Source organism: Triticum dicoccoides, chromosome 7B (genome assembly GCF_002162155.2).
Source record: "Triticum dicoccoides isolate Atlit2015 ecotype Zavitan chromosome 7B, WEW_v2.0, whole genome shotgun sequence".
NCBI lineage: Eukaryota > Viridiplantae > Streptophyta > Magnoliopsida > Poales > Poaceae > Triticum > Triticum dicoccoides.
The window spans coordinates 698,967,850-698,985,926 of NC_041393.1; the positions used below are offsets into that span (position 1 = coordinate 698,967,850).

At 46.7% G+C, this 18,077-nt stretch overlaps 1 protein-coding gene and 1 pseudogene across 1 annotated transcript; both read right to left on the bottom strand.

The window, feature by feature from the left end:
- Positions 1–4,656: 4,656 nt before the first annotated feature.
- LOC119335731 lies at positions 4,657–6,431 on the bottom strand (annotated as a pseudogene).
- A 3,184-nt stretch (positions 6,432–9,615) lies between these two features.
- Positions 9,616–11,403, bottom strand: LOC119341714 (thiosulfate sulfurtransferase 16, chloroplastic-like). Its single transcript, XM_037613575.1, has 7 exons — positions 11,140–11,403; positions 10,994–11,062; positions 10,787–10,912; positions 10,516–10,589; positions 10,092–10,162; positions 9,941–9,994; positions 9,616–9,855 (listed from the first exon to the last, which is right to left on the bottom strand). The coding sequence occupies exons 1-7, from the start codon at positions 11,226–11,228 to the stop codon at positions 9,781–9,783; spliced, it is 558 nt and encodes a 185-aa protein (XP_037469472.1). The 5' UTR covers positions 11,229–11,403; the 3' UTR covers positions 9,616–9,780.
- Positions 11,404–18,077: the final 6,674 nt, after the last annotated feature.

Sequence of the window (18,077 nt, forward strand, 5' to 3'; positions counted from 1 at the left end):
TCTAAACCCGCCAAAACATGTGCCGACTTGTTACAATAACGAGGCTTTTTTTTTAGGAAAACTTACGAGGCTTGTACATGAATTGGAACTCAATGAAGGCTAATGTCAAAAAGGGCCTTTACTACTCGGAATAGAGCTCCGTTGCTTGTACTAGGTCCATACAAGCTCACCGCATTGACTAGCGACGTGAGCCTCCACCTGGGATCGAATCTTGGTCCATCCTTTTTTTACTAGATGGAAAAATATGTTTTTTCCTAGGTACATGACATTTTTTCTAAAAAAATAACAAGGCAGTTTTATAATTTGTTTAAGTTTGTCACATGGCAAATTTAAACTTTTTTCTAACGTTCACAAGTCAAAAAAATGTATACTTTTTTTATTATTAATACCATGCCATTTTTATTTTTAAGAGGATAACATTTTCTATCTAATGTTCACGAGTCAAGTTTTAAATTGCAGATAAAGTTTGTTTTTGTTTATGGTATTTTTATCTTTAATAACCTAGCATTTTTATTATTAAGAGGATAATATTTTTTATTATTAATAACATGAAATTTTTATTATCATGATAATGGTATTTTTTCTAAAATAAAAAAAACATGTTTAGACCATGGCAAATTAATTGAACTTATGTAGATAAAACATTTTTTCTGTTTGAAGTTGTCATTGGACCAATTCTGTTTGTTTTACGAATTATGGCATGATCATTTTTATTTCTATTCATGCTTTTCCGTCATGTATAATATTTTTTTCAGTTAATGACAATTTTTTTCCAAAATTTGATCTAATTAGGCCTGTTATGTTTTCAAACGCGATTCTTTGGCGGGAGGACGAAACAGATGATGGTTCGCTGGAACATGGGTTGTAGCAAACGAGGGAAAAAAATAACACAACCGTTCGCTCCATCATTCGTTGGCATTTTAGCAACCTTAATAAGTGTCACATGTGTGGTACGAACGAGTTTAGTGACGCGAGGATGGTAACTTTAAGGGAGAAGTCTGTTTTAAACCTCGTCTTCGCTCGACCCGGCGAATTCGAACCCCAACCTTTAAATCCCAGAAATCGGCACCCCCACCTCTCTAATCCCAGTTCTTTGCACCCTTAAGCTCGTTCCCAAACAGGGATTCGCTGGTGTGCGACTGGGATTGCTGACTCAGCTCTTGTTGATCGTGGGTCCAACTGGTTCAGGCACGGGGATAACTGGCTGAACCGAACCATCTTGCCTGTTCGCTGTTCTGTTCGCCCCATCATCTCCCTTCTCCCCTGACGCATCAACTTCTCCTCCGCGGTAGCGATGGCGAACGGTGGATGATCGCAGCCACCTCCGACTAGCACTCCTGCAGAACAAGAGCAGGTACACGGTGTTCTTCCCGAGCGTCCAGTCGCTGCTTTTTTGGGGGAAATTTGACACTCTTGCGGGCGCTAGGTTTAGGGTTGTACAGGTGTTCAAGCTGGATTTTTTGGGGTTTAATTTTTGCTAAGGTCAGATGGTTTTGTTTCTAGTTCTAGTTCAATTATGTTTATGTATTTGATGTAATGTAGGATTTTGTCACTGAAAACATGGATCCAGCAGAAGTGTTGACTGTCAGATTCCACTAGAGTTCTTACAGATTGGTCCATCGCTTGATTATGTGGGTGGAGATATTGGAATGTCAGAGATTGAGCGGGACAAGCTCTCGCTGCCAGAGCTGAAAGGCTTTTTAGGAGATCATATGACAGTGAAGGAAAGCATGAAGTTCCATTTTTTGTTGCCTGGCAGGGAGTTGATAAATGGACTGCTTTTCTTATTTGATGATGTTGGTTGCATGAAGATGTCTAACTACATTACAGATGGAGGGGTTGCTGAAGTATATGTGGAGTATAATGGGGAAGAGGATGAACCAGAGGAAGCAGATAGTGGGTCTGATTTTGAAGGAGATGAGCTTGAGAACCTGATGTGTATTGGCAGTGAAGATGCACCTAATTTAGTTATCACAGCAGAAGATGAGCATGGCAATGGAAATGAACAGCCTAGTGGTGCAAGAGGAGAGATACTTGAACACATACTTGTTCCCAATAAAGGTGGTGTGGTCACACAAGTGATTAGCAGTCCATTGAAGAAAAATGTGAGAAGTGGTTATGCTAGTCAGAGTTCTCAAGTTGTTAATCCAACTCAAGCATATGATATGTCCCAAGTTTCTGAAGTTGTAGAAAATGTTGCAGTAGATGCACAACATGCTGTTGTAGTTCCACAAAATGGTACTGCCATTTCTGAAAGTGTCGCAGTACTTTCTGAAAATGTTGCAGAAGTTGCACAAGATGTTGTAGATTCATTTGACTCAGAGGACATTGAGTATGTGCCACATACAGATGACAGTGGGGAAGAATCAGAGGTTGTTGAGCTGAGAAAGCATGCAAGAAAATTCAGGAAAAGGATGAGAGATTCCAAGAGGTGGGCTGATACAGATTCAACCGGGGCAGTGCCTATTGAGCTGGTGGCAAATGTGGAGGAGGCTGTATAGGATATGGAGTTCGAATCATCTGATGAGGTCTACTCATATGATGAAGATGAAGATGGGAACATGGTTAGAAGGAAGAGCCAATATGTTAGGTTTAACCCTGACTCTGACATTCCACACTTCAGTCTGGGAATGGTTTTTAGAAGCAAGAAGCAGTTAACTAAAGCTATAAAGAGATATGGACTTGCTACCAAAAGGAGCATTTCCTTCTTAAAATCTGAGGAGCACAGAGTTAGAGCAAAATGGGACTGGCCTGGGTGTCCATGGTTGTTATATGCAGCAAAAACAAGCAGGTGCTCTAGGTTTCAAATCATCACATTTGAAGATGAACATGAATGTGCACAAAATAGAGACAACAAACTGGTTACTGCTAAGGTCATTGCCAAAAGGTATGAGAATTTCATCTTGGCAAATCCTCTATGGAAGATTGACAGCATGAAATCCGCAGTGATGCAAGAAATGTTTGCTGATGTATCAATTTCAAAGTGCAAGGCAGCAAAAAAAATTGTACTTGACAAGCTTTTATGTGGTATGAAAAATGAGTACACAAAAGTGTTTGATTATCAGTTGGAACTTCTTAGAAGCAACCCGGGGAGCACAGTGATTGTTTGCTTGGATCCAAAAGAGATGGAGCAGAACATTTTCCAGCAATTTTATGTTTGTTTCAATGCAATGAAGAAAGGGTTTAAAGCAGGATGCAGAAAAGTGATTGGGCTGGATGGATGTTTCTTCAAGGGAGCATGCCAAGGTGAGCTACTAGCTGCAATTGCCAGGGATGCCAACAACCAAATGTATCCAGTTGCATGGGCTGTTGTGGAGAAGGAGACCAAGGATACCTGGGCCTGGTTTATTGGACTTCTTATCAAAGATTTGGACATTAATGATCAAGGTGCTGGGTGGGTCTTTATTTCTGACCAACAAAAGGTAAAATTTATTTAATGCCTAGGACAAAAAATATTAATGTCTTTTTTTGGATATGCATTTTTAATTGCTGCTAACATTTGTCTCTTTTTGCAGGGCCTAATTATAAGCATGAGAGACTACTTGCCTAGGGCAGAGCATAGGATGTGTGCTAGGCACATTTATGCCAATTGGAGAAAGAAACACAAAGACGATGAGTTGCAGAAAAGGTTCTGGGCCATTGCAAAGGCTTCAAACAGGGAAGATTTTAACTACAACAAAGCCAAGCTAGCTCAACTTACTCCTGATGGTGCAAAGGATATCATGAGGACAGAGCCCAAGCATTGGGCTAGGGCTTTCTTTCCAGTTGGGGCAAAATGTGAATCAGTTGACAACAACCTTTGTGAATCATTCAACAATGCTATTATAGAAGCTAGGTTCTACCCCATTATTTCACAGCAAGAGAAGATCAGGAAGAAATTATATGTTAGAGTTCAAGAGCACAGAGCCAAAAGTGACAACTGGAAGGGCACAATTTGCCCAAACATTTTTAAAAAACTCAAGGCTAGTATCAAGAGAACTCAATTTTGTGAGGTCCTCTGGAATGGCAAGGAGGGCTTTGAGGTCAAGCATCTGACTGGGAGAGGCAGGAGGTACACAGTAAATCTTGACAATAGGACTTGTTCTTGTGGTTACTTTCAGTTGGCAGCATTGCCTTGCACTCATGCCATATGTGCTATCTATAAATGTGGGAGAAAGTTGGAAGATTACATTGACAACTGCTACTCCATTGAAACTTTCAAAAAGATGTATGAGCACTGCCTCCTGCCTGTTGAAGGAGAGGAAAAATGGCCCGTGTCCCAAAACCCTAGGCCAGTTGCACCTGGCTACATTGCCATGCCAGGGCAAAGGAAAAAGAATAATGATAGAAGGAGAGAAGAGGGTGAAGCACCAAAGGGTAAGAAACTGAGCAAGCACGTCATTCAGATAACTTGTGGATCTTGTGGTGGTAAGGGGCACAATAAAACTTCTTGTTCTAAGAATGGAGATAGTACAAAAAAAACAAAATCACATCTTGGCAAGAGAGGGAGAAAAGAGAGAGCTACAGAGGTAATTTATTACTATGTCTGCTCTGTTCAAATGAAATTATGCACCTATTTTGCCTAATTTGTCTATTTTATTTGCTTTTGGTTTCAATTTCCTTTTGGTTTGTTTTTTATTTTTAGATGACAACTTTAGTTTCAAAAGTATCTGCACGTATGGCACTTATTATTTGGGTTTAGCAAGAGCGCAAATCATAGAAATAGAAGAAAAAAGTCGGAAAAGATCATGACTACAGAGTGAGTAGTACAGACCGATGCCGGCGCGTAATAGACGGCGGCCAACAGCCCGAGTCGTTGTCACCACGACACGGCAAGGCGAGCATGGCCCCGGCATCACTGCGGAACAGAGGGTCATCATCTCCAACCTCACCCCCGTTCAAGCTTTCCTCTCCAGCACCGGCGCGTCCGGCGAGACGGCGATCCAGAACTCCTCGTCCTCCTCGAGCGCCGCCATGTGCTCCGACGTGAGCGTGAGCTCCGCGTCCATGCCGCCTCCCCCATCCCGACATGGGTACAACGACGTGCCTCCGTCGACCTTGTTCGCCTTGCCGCTCCGCGCCGCCACCGGCTTCCCCCACCCGAAGTCGCACCCGAACATATCGAACCGCGGCGAGCTCCCCATCAGCGTCCCGCATGGATCGTGCCAGCTCATCATGTACGCCGGCGGGTCTTTCGCCGGTGGTTTCGCCGTCAAGGCCGCCACCCGCTCCCTGATGGCCGCGTCTGTGTGCGCTGCCACCGCGCGCCCGACGGCTGCCGCTGCTCAGCCATGCCCGCGCTCCAGCAGCTCCGGTGCGCGCACCGCCTCCGCGCAGATGGTGCTGATGGCATTGCCGAAGTACTCCGTCGGCAGCTGTGGCCGGAGCCGCCCGCGGTTGTTGATGGCCGCGCGGCACGTGGTCTCCTTTTCCGGCGACAGCTTTCGTGCGCGGGTGATGCAACGCCATAGGAGAGAGGTCAGCGCCTGAAACCTGGTCAGGGCGGCGGCACCCTGCGCGTCGCCGGTGGCCAGGAGCTCCTTGCGTGCCCGCTCCTTGAGCGCCGCCAGCGACTCCGACGAGAAGTGGAGCATCCGCTCGCGCAGCGGCGTCTGTGGGGTGCGCTCGATGAGGTCCGACACTTCCGTGCACGGCAGCACGACCGGCGCCGCGGCTCCGCCATCGGGCGACCAGCGGTCGAGCAAGGGCCGGCGTAAGGGCTGCTCTTGCGGGGATCCGAGGAGCCTGGCACGCGCGATCTCGGCCCAGGCATTGATGAAGCCCCAGAAGGCGGTGCCGTCGGAGAGCGCGTCTGCGCGTGGTTGTAGGAGAAGCCAACGAAGACGCCGTCGGCGAGGTCGGTGACCTGCACGGCGAGGAGCGGGTGGTCGCGGCCGTCATAGTTGATGGCTCCATCAAGCAGGAAAAATGACTGAACCACGACCGGCACGTCTGCGTCGGGAGGAATCACGTCCGCCATGGAGATGCCTTCGTCGGCCACGGCGTGGACAACCTGGACGCCCTGCCCGTCGCAGTCGATGGCGACAGAGCATCCCACCACAACGTCGCCGTGTTCACCGCCATAGTGCCGGTCGGTTACGAAGCGGCCGGCGACGGGATAGTAGTCGACGAGCGCGTCGGCGAGGGCGGCCGCGAGGTGGTCCACGACTTGGGCGGTGGTGGAGAGGAGCTGGCCCGTGGGCTTGTGGAAGAGGAGGCCCTTCTGGATGTAGTTGGCGGAGAGCATGGGGACGTCCCAGGTGGTGAGCGGGATGCGGCGGCGCGGCCGCGGCGGTGGCCTCACGGTGCGCGACGACACCACGCTCACCATTTTCGCTTTTGCTTCGCTTGCTTGTGGATTGGGTTGGTTCGCTGGCACCAGCGTGCGTCCAGGATCGATAAGGATGGGACGGGCAGAGATCTTGTCCTCACACAACTTGTATTTGTTTTTGGTCCACGTGATCCATGCATGTCCTCATGCGACCACGCACCCACATCAATCATGCTATAGTTTTGCAAACCAAAGCGCTGAAAATCTTATGTCAGATTTTTAGACATGGCAAAGCTAACATTTTTCATGACAATTTGAAGTACAGTTTTGCCAAGTCTTACTGGACTTAGATTTCGTTATGTCTTAGTCGATGCTATATTTCTTCGATCCTGCATGGAGATCCGTGCAAAATTTGTTTTCTCTTTTTTCTTTTTCTTCTTATATACTACTCCCTCGGTTTCAAAATAGATGACCCAACTTTATACTAACTTAAGTATATCACTTGACTGAGACTTGGTTAAGTCTCAATCGACTGAGACCTAGACACACCTTAAAGTACTCCTTGTTTGTCTTGTGGTCGAGGAGATTGATTCCGCTAGCGCAAGTATTCGAAACAAGTTGAAGTTACAGTGAAAACACGACAGAAGCACTAAAATTAATTGTAAGACCAATTAAGTTGGCACATAGAAGACTTGACTTAAATCAAGTGTAATTTTTTCTTCTACATGAGCTATTCGATATTTCCGAGCTCATGAAACTTCTAACACGGCAGAGGCAAGAATTTTTCTTGGTCTTGGTCGCGGGCGTCTTGCGGATGTTAGAGGGCGTGGTTGTAGGTGAGACCACCAGTTTGGCCAACACTGAAGGAAGCCGGCCGAGCACCCAACGGTTTTACCGGGACCGTGTGCGCGGTTGTAGTGGCTTTCACAGGAGTGATGCCGGTGTGTTGATGTAGTCTTAGCTGTTGGATGCGGTCAATACCGCACGTCTTGCAGCACTAGTGCCAGAGGACGCATGTCCATCCTTGTGGACGAGGTTGTAGAGGCGGTGGCGGTGATGTGTTGACGACCTTGGCGATGAAGTGTCGGCAATGGCGTTGCAGTAGCGTGTCGACGATGATGCGTCGCTTGAAAGCGTCCCTACGGCGACGAAGTGTCGATGCCTTGTCGTGCCGGAGAAATCGTTAAAGAATTGCATAGCTTTCCACACCGGCCTGACGTGTCGGTGATGCACATCGATGTTGCTTCTCCTAGTGTGCTCGACGATGAAGATTTTTTTTCTTAGGCACGATGTAGATGTACGACTTGGGTCGCGGCGTGTGGTCGGAGGAGATCGCTCGGTGCTCGGTGGAGATAGTGGTCGGCGGCTGGTGCATCGCTGACGCGGATGAATCGAAGCCGGCTAGCACATCCGGTAGTTGATCCGAAGTTCAGAGTGTCAGACGCCATGTAGATCGGATCGTGCCCAACTGACTGGAGGTGTATCTCACGGTTGACAATGTAGATCGGAGAGGGTTTTTTTTGGCAAAAAAGAAGGATGAGAGGGCGCTTAGATGCTTTTCTAATTTCCTGATCTTTGTTTTCTCTATAAGCAACTAGATAAGCGCCTAGCGTTGTGGATGCTCTAAGATAGCTTCAAATATCGTGCATAACAAGTGTGTTTATTCTAATAACGGGGTTAATTTCTTTATGCATAGGCACACTATAGGTGGGGGCTTGTGCTTTGCTTCTTCATCCTCCTTTCGGTCTCTCAAGGAACAGTGTTCTTTGCTTTTGGGAAGGGCCGTTGAACAACTGCATTCCATGTCATGGTTCAAGTTGTATATTGCTATTTTCAGTTCAGATTCAGTGCCCACATGGTGTACTCTGTCTCTGATACCAGTGGTTGAGGCACATGTACATCATCAGAACTTAAAATTGTTCAGCTATGTTTACGCTGATCTGATTAGGTTTACATAATGCACAATTTACAGAAGGCATCGAAAGGAAAACTGAACAGGCTCATAATCTCTAATTGTGCCAACATTTTGCACATATGCTAGAACAATTATATGAGAGAAAAGTCCACAATTCAACCCTGAACTAACCACGGCATTTGATTTTCAACCCTCAACTCTAAAACCGGTCGGATTTCAACCCTGAACTTGTCATACTGTCCACTTTACCCCCCTTGACTCGGTTTCTGGCAAGTCAAGTGGTTTTGACCCGGTCAAAGCTGACTGGGCAGCCCAGTCAGCATGCCACATGTGAATGGGCCAAGCCCTATCCCCATCTCTCTCCCTCAGTTAGACCCGAGTCCCCGACCCACTCATTACTACTACAAATGTCTTCAACATATATGTCCACTACACCTCCATCTGTTTCATATGAGAGCATGTGCTTCAAAAAAAATTCATCAACCAATGCCATCAATCCATCAGACAATTGTTTTCCAGGACATAACCAATGCAGCATCATGATTTCTCCTCGTCGAGCAACACTATAATGCACTTTTAGATTAACAATGATAGTGCCCAAGGACAAACCGTGCCGCTCGACATGAGCAATTTCCTCCGTGCCTCCAACATATTCCAGATTTTGATCCTCACGCACAAATGTACCATTGAATTGGAATCACAAAACCAAGAAATCCAGAGGGCCCATTCAATCTACAAGAGATAAAAACACGACAAAAAATTACTAGCGTTCAAGCAATAGAGAGGGACAAAATAAACTAGGGATGGAGCAGCTCGCGGGCGGCTAGGGTTAAGCTCGCCGGCGGTTAGGGTTAGCAACAGCTCGCCGGGAAATTTGGAATAGAGGGAGTAAGGGAGGGAAAATGGAGGGAGGAGGGGGAAAGAGAGGTGGACCTGCGCGGTGCGGCGGCACCGCCGGTCTCCGTGTCCGGCGGTGGGGGTGGTGGTCGCGGGCGGCGGCATTCTTGGAGACCCAGGCCGCAGCGGCGGCGCGGTGGTGGCCGCGGGTGGCGGCAGACCCAGGCGGCGACGACGGGGTGGTGGCCGCGAGCGGCGGCGTTCCTGGAGACCGGGCGATGGCGGTGTCCAGGCGGCGGTGGCGGGGTGGAGTGGGTCGGGGACTCGGGTCTGGAACGGAGGGAGAGAGATGGGGATAGGGCTTGGCCCATTCACATGTGGCATGCTGACTAGGCTGTCCAGTCAGCTTTGACCAGGTCAAAACCACTTGACTTGCCAGGAACCGAGTCAAGGGGGGTAAAGTGGACAGTGTGACAAGTTCAGGGTTGAAATCCGACCAGTTTTAGAGTTGAGGGTTGAAAATCAAACGCCGTGGTTAGTTCAGGGTTGAAATCCGACGGATTTTAGAGTTGAGGGTTGAAAATCAAACGCCGTGGTTAGTTCAGGGTTGAAATGTGGACTTTTCTCATTATATGAAGCTCCATTAGTTTATTCAGTGCGCTATTCGTACCGTCTTGAATCCGAGATCAAGATGACCATAGCGGTTACAACCTTGGAGCAGAGCAGCCTAAAGACAGATTATATAATGTTTGGGACACATTCAGAGAAGTCGACGACATCACTGATTGGTCGGCAGCTCGTTCTCCTTCCAAGCAGAAAACCCTCCGGCGATGTCGATCACGCCGGTGAAACCCTGATAAAGTTACATGACACAAATCAGGGAGAGCAATTTATGAAACAACAGCGACGATGACATGGATTGTCATTGACGTGCTTACGGCGGAGCAGAGTTCGGTAGCTGCCATGAGAGACCTCCTGCCACTTTGGCATCCCTGTAATTTACAAGCAAAGTTTGAATTTAAGGAGGATATGATGACCCAAAAGAAATCAAAAAAAACCAAGCGTGTTTCGTATCAGTGGAAGGCGTACGATGATGATCTCGTCTTCCCTCCTGAATATCGCCGACACTTGCTCTAGAAAGCCCGAGTTTTTCACCATCCCTGCCAATGGGAATTAAAATTTTGTCGGAGCAGACAAGGTAAACTATGTCAGGTAGGACAATTATTCATTCATCGGCCACCGTAAAATGCTCCGGATCATGGTCCCAAGCAACAATAAACAACACCCCATTCGCGGCGCCAAGAGAAACACCACAATTCACGTGCATTCACGTGCCCTGATTCAGATTTATACACCTGCCCACTGCAGCGCTGCCTACCCTGATTTGTCAGGGTGGATGTTCATATTCTGAAACCACTCTGGGCCAAAAATACAGCACCTGCTGCGTTGGACTAGATGATTAACTATAACTGATCTTGCTAGCATTGGTCCTGAAGTGGATCAAATTAATTACCTGAGCCGGTGCTGTGCATGTAGGGGATGTTCACCGCTCCTGCCGGATGCCCGCCGCCGAACTCGCCCTCCGTTCTGCAGAGACAAGGCATCAGCAAAACCGATCTACCGAGCTAGCCATTCCCCTTTCCGATGGATGCAACGAATTCTTACAATTTGCAATTATCTGGGATTACGTTGAATGGCCATCTTTTTTATTTATTTTCTGCTGTTACAGTAGTTGACAGTACAGAGGTAGCGGTGTGGTTAAGGGGTTCGCCTTCATGTGCTACCTGACGTCGAGGTAGCGGTGGCCGGCCAGCTGCAACTCGTAGGCAACGCGCACCGGGACCGACGGCGGCACCGCGGCCACCCCCGCATCCGCTTGCTTGGGGCCCAACGCCGCTCCGGTGCCGTATCTGGAGCGAGAAGGAGGAACAATCGTGTAAATACACAGATAAAAACCCTGTCATTCGACTCGATGGATCACCATGACCGACCTGACGGAGCCGAGCATCCTCCCGGCGGCGCACACCGGCCTCGCTCCCGCGGCGCCAAGCCGCCGCAGCCTGCAGGTCAGATTTGAGATGGAGCATGAAGCAGATCGGAACCGAAAGGATCCAGGATCGGTTGTATGGATACTTACCTGCAGGTGGTGATGGCGAGCGGCGTGGGGATGGCCAGGAGGTGCGCGGGGACGGAGACGCAGTGGGCTAAGAAGGAGGCCGACGCCATTTTATCTCACGATGGTCTCCGTCGTGGCGTTCGTTTGGATCGATGTGTTCTCCTCCTCCTTGTTCCTGGTCTTGTTCTTGGGGACCCCGGAGCCGGACTGGGCACAATGAACGGAAGGAAGGAAGGAGAGTTTCCAAATGGAATTCGTCCCGCTTCTTCGGTATACCTATGGAAATATGGCTCTTGGGCTCCTATTTATTCGAGATTGGAGAAATCAATGGTACGTTTTGCCTGCTAGCTAGTAAATACTGTAACAATAACAGAAGGGAAACCACCTGTTTTCTTGTCCTATCCAACGTTAACCTTGCACTTGCATATGGTTTGGGGAGACAGTTATACTACCGAGCTACTTGGTTTATGACGATGGTTGATAGCAAAGTGCATGACCGATTTTTTTGGAGACATGCATCTCTACTCCTAAAGGCAGTTTTTTTTTTGCATGGTAATATGTGTCACATTTATATCATATGGATCATAGTACAAGTCACGTACATACCGACCTGACAAAACTGAAAAGACAGCAGAACGCTAGCCTTTGCACACAGGAACACCAGCCAAGAAGTAAAATTACAAACAAGACTGAAGAATCCTCTGAGCTTGACACCAACGCCCGTCACCTGCCTATGGCACCACCATAGCAGCCACCAAAGGAGAACATGACGGATCACCTCCACACCCGAGCTCGACACGGCTCCATCGCTGATATGCAGCTTTGCGGACCTCCAAGGTGGCTCGCCAATAAAGACGAAGCCATTGCCGTTGAACGAACCAGGCCGGGGCAACACCCCGGACACGTCATCGAACTCCAGATCTGGCACCCCCGTCCAACTAAGATGTTGGAGGAGGAAACCATATCTGCCTGCCGCGAACCACGAACCCAGATCCACCATCTTCTAGATGTCGTCGATGCAGACTACAATCTGCATCCGCTCCTGGACTACCTTCCAAGCTCCACGTCGGCGCTGGAGCAAACGTCGTCGCAGCGGCGGAGCCGGAGGACACAGGTCCACCACGAGGATGCCGTCGTCGCCGCACCATCCTTGCTTGAACAGTCTGGTTTCCAAATCCACCCCAAAAACGGATCGCCTCGTTGGAGAAGGATCTGAAGATTTATTAGTCGGCGCCGCCATCGCCACTGCCGAAGCCATGACGATGAACAACCCAAAATTCTAAGAAACTAATGCCTAAAACAATCCACACGGATGGATCCGGCGGCCCCCCTCACCACCGACGACCGAGGTCGTCAGCGGAGGGGAGCCGCCGGAGGACGACGACGGCGGAAGACGTCCTGGCGGCAGGAGGCGAGATCGCCTTACTTTTCTTCTCCTGAAAGAAAGAAAGCGTTTTGTTCCTCACTCCTAAAGGCAGTAGGTAGATCATTTTTGTTCGTTGGTTTCTGCCCAATTCACTCGATCCATCGCCTCATGCTATGCTCCTCGGGTTGATATGCATCGAACTTGGCAGCACACTTTGTGTGAAGGCTTTCGGAGTAGGCATATTAGTAGCCGGTGCCTACACATGATTCTCTTTTCAATTTTGCATTTCTTTTAAATTCAATATTTTATTTTAAGTTCATGAACTTTTCCCAGTTTAATTAGTAACTTATTTTCTACCCCTACAAAAAACCTATTTTCTAAAACGACACAACAGGCCAGCACAAAACGAGCCTCTCCCTCTAGATATTTTCAGGGTGGTTTCTTTGGTTTTCTTTGTCATAGATTATTGTTCGGTTTCTATATATTTTTAATTTTCTACTTTCGTGTTTTCCTTTTTTCTTCTTCTTTTTTCATTTTCGGTTTTGTTTTCATTTTTCATTTTTTTTCAAATGCACGAACTATTTTCAAGTCCTGGAACAGCCTCTTGCGGAAATGCAGGGAAAGGCCACATACAATAGACCCAAAGTGGTCAGACCTTTCCCCGGACCCTGCGCAAGCGGGAGGTACATGCACCGGGCTGCCCTTTTATTTTTTTTCAAATGCACGAACTATTTTCAAATTCAGGATTATCTTTAAAATTCCTGAACTTTTCTAAATTTAGTGAACTTTTTCAAAATTGCCATTTTTCCAAATTGGTGAAAATTTTCAAATCCATGATTCTCTTTTTAATTTGGCATTTTTCAAAATTCAAAATTTTACTTTTTGAAACTTTTCAATTTCCCTCAACTTTTGTGAACTTCTAGAAAAATTCCAGAACATTTTTAAAATTTGTGAACTTTTTCCGAAATCAGTGACGAATGGGCCAACAGGTAAATGCTATTGGGCCATGGCCCACCTACCGATCTACGCGAGCGCCTGAAGCATTGTATAGGCGTTCTAGGAGAGGACTTGTGTGTCTACGCCGTCCCCTCCTGCTCCGGCGACAATTACTAGCTAGCATGTTGCGATTCTTCGTTCCCAACATAACGACGCGTTATGTTGCCAAAATTTCCGGTGAAATTTCACCCGACTTGTCGAATTTTTTGCCTTTTTTGTTAGGAATTGGGAATTTGAGGGTGCTTGTGCTAAATTATCAGGGACTTGGTCGCGAGATTGTCAGGGACTTGGTTGCGAGATTGTGCTAAATTTCAACTCTTCTAGTCAACATGAAACTCCGGAGACAAACGAACCCAAAATGAGGATGACAATGCTTGAAAAACAAATTCAAAATAAGCCAATGCCGCGAAAACAAATTCAAAACATGAAACTCCGGTGGATCCAACGCAAGTGTAAGGAAATGGGAACTTGAGGGTGTTTGTTCTTAATTTTCAGGGACTTGGTTGCGAGATTATGTCCTATTCGCAACTGTTGTATTTTTGTCTGCTTTGCAAATTGGAGGTGCGCGGGGACGGAGGCGCAGCGGGCGAAGAAGCAGGCCAACGCCATTATATCTCTCGATCGTCTTGGTCATGGCATTCGTTTGGATCGATGTGTTCTCCTCCTTGTTCTTCTTGTTCTTGGGGACTCCGGAGCCGGACTGGGCACAATAAGCGGAAGGAAGGAAGGAGAGTTTCCAAATGAAGTTCCTCCCTCTTCTTCTCTCGGTATACCCATGGAAATCTGGCTCCTTGGGCTCCTATTTATTCAAGATTGGAGAAATCAATGGTACGTTTTGCCTGCTAGCTAGTAATACTGTAACAATAACAGAATAGAAACCACGTGTTTTCTTGTCCTATCCAATGTTAACCTTGCACTTGCACATGGTTTGGGGAGGCAGTTATACTATCAAGCTACTTGGTTTACGATGATGGTTGGTAGCAAGTGGGAAGAAAGTTGCAGTCCTGAGCATGTCCTCGACAAGGTGGATGACCGTGACTGACTCAATACGCATGACCGACTTTTTGGAGGCATGCATCTCTACTCCTAAAGGGGCAGTAGGTAGGTCGTTTCGTTCGTTTGGTTTCTGTCCAAATCACTCACTGGATGGCCTCATGCTACGCTCCTCGGGCTGGCTGATATGCATCGAACTTGGCAGCGCATTTTCTGTGAGGGCTTTCGGAGTAGGCCTATTAATACCCGACACCTACACATGATTCTCTTTTTAATTTTGCATTTCTTTTAAATTAAATATTTTATTTTAAGTTCATGAACTTTTCTCAGTTTAGTAACCTATTTTCTAAAACAGCACATAACAGGCCGGCCCAAAACGAGCACTGGTTTGGGGGACATTTCCCTCTGGATTTTTTCAGGGTGGTTTCTCTGGTTTTCTTTGTCATAGATTATTGTTCGGTTTCTATATATTTTTCTTTTTCTACTTTCGTCTTTTCCTTTTTTGTTTTCCTTTTATCATTTTCAGTTTTTTTCAAATGCGTGAACTGTTTTCAAATTTAGGATTATTTTTCAAATTCATGAACTGTCTAAATTTAGTGAACTTTTTCCAAATAGCTATCTTTTTCAAATTGGTGATTTTTTTTTCAAATTCGTGATTCTCTTTTTAATTTGGCATTTTTTAAAATTCAATATTTTTAAATTTTTGGAAACTTTTCAAATTTCATGGGCTTCCTCATCTTTTATGAACTTTTAGAAAAATCCCAGCACATTTTCAAAATTTGTGAACTTTTACAAAATCAGTGACGCAGGAGAAGACGAACGAGCCAACAGGTAAATGCCATTGGGCCGCAGCCCACCTAGCGATCCGCGTGAGCGGCAGCGCGATTCAGGGTGCCTGAAGCGCTATATAGGCGCTCTAGGATAGGGCTTGTGTCGTGTCTCCGCTGTAGGTTCCACCTTCTCCTTCCCCTCCTCTATCATGCGAGGGCGAGAGCACCCCCGAAAACCTCCTCCCCCAACCCTCCCCTCCAACTCGGGCTGGTCTCCGTCTCCGTCCCCATCTGAATCCCGACAGCCATGGCGGCAGAAGCTTCTCCTCGATTGTGCTCCTCCTCTACGCCCTCGCTGGCGGCCGCGGGGTCTTCTTGTCCTATCGGCGACGGGGTGGGCCCGCCTCACGGCCGACGCCTTTGCCCCAGGTGGGCAGCGCAGGGAGCTCGACTACTGGCCTACTGCATCCAGGAACCCTAGGTACGTACACTACGGACCAAGACCAACACATCAATTTCACCAAACCGGTTTCATCCGTTCTGTGTTTGTTTGCTGGAGGGTGAATTCTATTGTCTGCAAAAATTGCAGGAACAACTTCTCGTCGACGTCGACTGCATCAAGGAAGGTATTAATTAATTTCCTCCTAGTTTGTTTTACCTGTCATCTCATCGTCGATGGATTTTTGGTTTCATCTCTGGGCGAAATTCGATGGACTGTTTGAATAGACTGAAACTATTACGATCATTTGAGACGCAAGGATACCTCATACCTCGATCAGCATTATCGATAATTAAGCTACATCGATCACACAAAGCTACTGTACATACGCAGCTTGCACAACGAACCTGATCACAGACAGCTACTCAATATTATTGCAGTAGTGGTATCCCTCATGCTCATGGTTGCAGCTTACTGTTGCAGAACAGGGTAAAAAGGCCCCAATCTACATTGAAGGCCCTGCTTGCTTACTCCCTCAGTCCATTGTTCAGCTTCCTGTGTTCTTTCCTCGTCTTCACCAACCACTTGTTATTTGGACGCTTCTAGCGGGCGGCTGGCTGCCCGCTAGCGCTCCTGGGCGCCGGTTTTATTGTCAAATAGTATGCGCAATCATCCTTATGGCTGAAAAGACACTGCTAATTAATCATTTTATATATGGTTTATTCTCACGTGATAGGTGTCTGCATGCTGCTACATTAATGTTCCTCATGTTTGTCACTTGTGCATTAATTTTTGTTTTCAAAATTATAAAAGACATATATTCTAAACCGCGCGTCGAAATTCAGATCCGCTTTCACCGTTAAAACCCTCGCGACGTGCTCTTCAAAAGTAGATCCCGCATGGGGATGTTTCGACGAACTAGTCTTCCTGCCAACTAAACATTAATGTGTGTGCAACCAGACTAGATTACCGCGCCAACTGAGCATATGTGTGCGCCAAATAGTCATGCCAACTAAACATCAATGTGTGTGCAACTAAACTAAATTACAAGCCAACTGAGCATATGTATGTGCAGCTAGTCTTCCTGCCAACTAAAGATCAATGTGTGCGCAACTAGACTATATTACAAGCCAACTAAACATTAATGTGTGTGCAACTAGACTATATTACAAGAGGAGGTTGCACATCGACTTTCATCGAGGCAATAGACTAGTTGCACATCAAAGTTGTCGTGGTTGATAGGTTGCAGCCTCATACGAAGGTGCAGCTTCAAACATTAGTTTTGGAAAAAAGTTGCACGATGTAGTACTAAAGTTGCACAATACAGTATTAAAGTTGCACAATATATCATCAAAGTTGGCATAAAAAAAATCGTTGAAACATACCCTTATAGGATCTAGTTTAAAAGATCTCGTCATGACGAACCCAACGGTAAAGACGGATCTGAATTCTGACACGTAGTTTGAAAAATATGACTTTTTAAAAATTGAAAAACCGAAATAAATACACGTGAACTTGCTTTGTTGTCCATCGGATATAATAAGTCTGGCTGCATTTAATGATTAATCACATGCACTAGAGACAAAATCCTATGCATGCATGTGTGTGGCAGAGCCGGCCGCTCGTTCTCTCCGTTTAGTGCGCGTGCACTTTGAAGGTTTTAGGTTGTTATTTTCTTTCTTCCCATAGAGACAAGTAACCACTTTCTGCTTACTAACAAACGGGATAGACTACAATAAAAGCTGTACATAGGATAGAAAAATAAAAAAAAGAAGAAGTTGAGGCCGTTGGATCTTTTAATGAGTACTACAGATTTCCCATGCGGGGCTGGTGGATTCTCTGTATATTTTACGAAAAGCTCCCTGAGTCACTGCTATATACAAATACAATAAAGATCCTCCCACCAACTCCCGCGTGGCTGATCTGAAGCACCCATTGAAGATCTAGCTGTTCATATTCGTTTTTCTATTTTTCCATCCTATGCCCAGCTTCTATTATAGTCTTTCCCCAAACAAACCAGGAGGAAGAGACAGGAAGCATCATGTCTCGTTTCACTTTCACCCGATGGTACGCTGATGGATGCTTAAGTGATGTCACGTGCACGGGCCATGAAGACCGCGGCACCGCCAACACGAGATCTGAAGCCGAGTAGTGTTGTTTATAGTGTGGCTCAATGGCATGCTTTACTAACATAGAACAGTGATTAGTTTAGTTTAGTAAACAGTCTAGCGCCTTGGTACACTACCGGTCCTGAACCTCGTGCCGCCGTGGATTCGATCGTGCACCCGGCCCCGACGTCAATTGTGTTTGTGGTCCTACCGAGGTTCGAGGCCAAGGCTTGTTCTTGAGGGAAGAAGGTTCTTTTGTTCGTTTTGTGGTGTAGAGATAGAATCAT

Coding starts and splice junctions, on each gene's coding strand:
- LOC119341714 (XM_037613575.1), bottom strand. CDS start 11,228: ATGGCGTCGGCCTCCTTCTTAGCCCACTGCGTCTCCGTCCCCGCGCAC. Junction 11,063..11,139: donor CTCGCCATCACCACCTGCAG/GTAAGTATCCAT, acceptor TCTGACCTGCAG/GCTGCGGCGGCTTGGCGCCG. Junction 10,913..10,993: donor AGGATGCTCGGCTCCGTCAG/GTCGGTCATGGT, acceptor TTCTCGCTCCAG/ATACGGCACCGGAGCGGCGT.